This window comes from Serinus canaria, chromosome 26, assembly GCF_022539315.1.
Source record: "Serinus canaria isolate serCan28SL12 chromosome 26, serCan2020, whole genome shotgun sequence".
In the NCBI taxonomy this organism is placed as follows: domain Eukaryota; kingdom Metazoa; phylum Chordata; class Aves; order Passeriformes; family Fringillidae; genus Serinus; species Serinus canaria.
In genome coordinates this window covers 2,923,646-2,925,000 of record NC_066339.1, presented here as the reverse complement: position 1 = coordinate 2,925,000, position 1,355 = coordinate 2,923,646, and the positions used below count along the sequence as shown (strand labels likewise).

The 1,355-nt window shown below is 47.5% G+C and overlaps 1 protein-coding gene across 1 annotated transcript in view; it reads left to right on the top strand.

The window, feature by feature from the left end:
- Nucleotides 1-1,355, top strand: part of LOC103822400 (complement receptor type 1-like) — a 23,894-nt gene extending 22,539 nt beyond the window's left edge. The window contains exons 22-23 of the mRNA XM_050984952.1: nt 280-473; nt 786-1,355. Of these exons, the coding sequence (XP_050840909.1) occupies nt 280-473; nt 786-938 (347 nt within the window). The 3' untranslated portion in view covers nt 939-1,355. The remainder of the gene's footprint in view (nt 1-279; nt 474-785) is intronic.

The window sequence follows — 1,355 nt, the reverse complement described above, 5'->3', positions numbered from 1 at the left end:
GCTGTGTGTAAATGAGGTCTAAGACAGGTCAGGAGTTCACTGACTTTCCCTTCCCTTACTGCCAAGTGTTCACCCCCACCATGGATTGAGACACTGCCAGAAACAGCAAATCCATAAGGAATTCACAGCCCCTCACAGGGGCTGCTCTGACCTTCAGCTTCTTCTTGAAGAGAAGCATTTTTGATTTCACAGCTCCACAATTTTCAGTTCCTCTGCACTTCCCAAACTCCTTTCTGACCTCTGGCTGAGCTTCCTTCTGCCCCTGGGTTTTCCTTTCAGTCCTGTGTCCAGAACCACGAGTGCCCTTTGGAAGGCTGAAAAGCCCTTTGGGTGAGCAAAGGTGGTTCCAGACCAACGAGACTGTCACCTTGGAGTGCCTTCCTGGCTACCAGCTTCCAGACAATGCAATGATGGAAAATGCCTGGACAGCCACCTGCTTGCCTGATGGCAGCTGGACACCACTGCCCAAGTGTGTGAGTATCACAAAATTACAGAGTGGTTGGGTTGGAGGGAGCCTTGAAGATCATCCAGTTCCATGCCCTGGTTGAACCTTCCCAGGTGCTCAGAGCCTCAGGTTGCTGAGCCTGGCCGAGTCCCTGGGTGGGTGCTGCCTGATTTCTAACATGAAAACTGCTTAAACTTCTCAAAAGCTTTTCATTTCTGGTCCTGAGGAGGATGCAGCCCCTGTTAGGACAGAGCAGCCTCACAGCTGAGCAGTGGGTGGCTCTGCCTCGGCTGCAGTCCATCCTCACAGGCTTTTCTGGGGTTTTTTTCCTGTTTAACAGATGAAAGAAGGTGATGCTGATGTGTGTCAAGAGGTTCATTACATTAAATCGACCTTTGAATGTGGTGTGCCTGTGGAAAAAGTGAAAAGTCTGCTGGAAATACAGAAACTGTTCCTGGAGATTAAAAAACTAGAGATGGAACTAGAAAAGTGAAAAGAAACTGGACTCCTGTACATTCACCTTTCCTTTGGTGAACACAGAGTCCGTGCAGTCCCAGCATCTCTAAAAAGGTTCTGGGTGATTTTATGGTTTATGTTTGCATGCCTGGAGCCAGAAAAAAATAATCAGCAGTGCTTGGGAGGCTGCTTTTGCTGTGCTGGATGCCAGAGCAGGGAGTGGGTTTTGCTCTGACCTACAAGCTTGATTTGCTCTCTAACTAATAAGCTGTTTCATGTTTCATATTAGGAAGAATAGAAAGAAATTAAATTTAGCATTTTAAAATCACTGTCTTAACTGTGGTAAGCTGAGGCAAAAGGGAGTGAAGTCCAGAAAAGCTGAGATGAGTCCAGAGTTGGCTCTGAAGGTTCTGCTGCCATGGTTTGGGTACATTTGGGTACAAGGTTTCTGCTG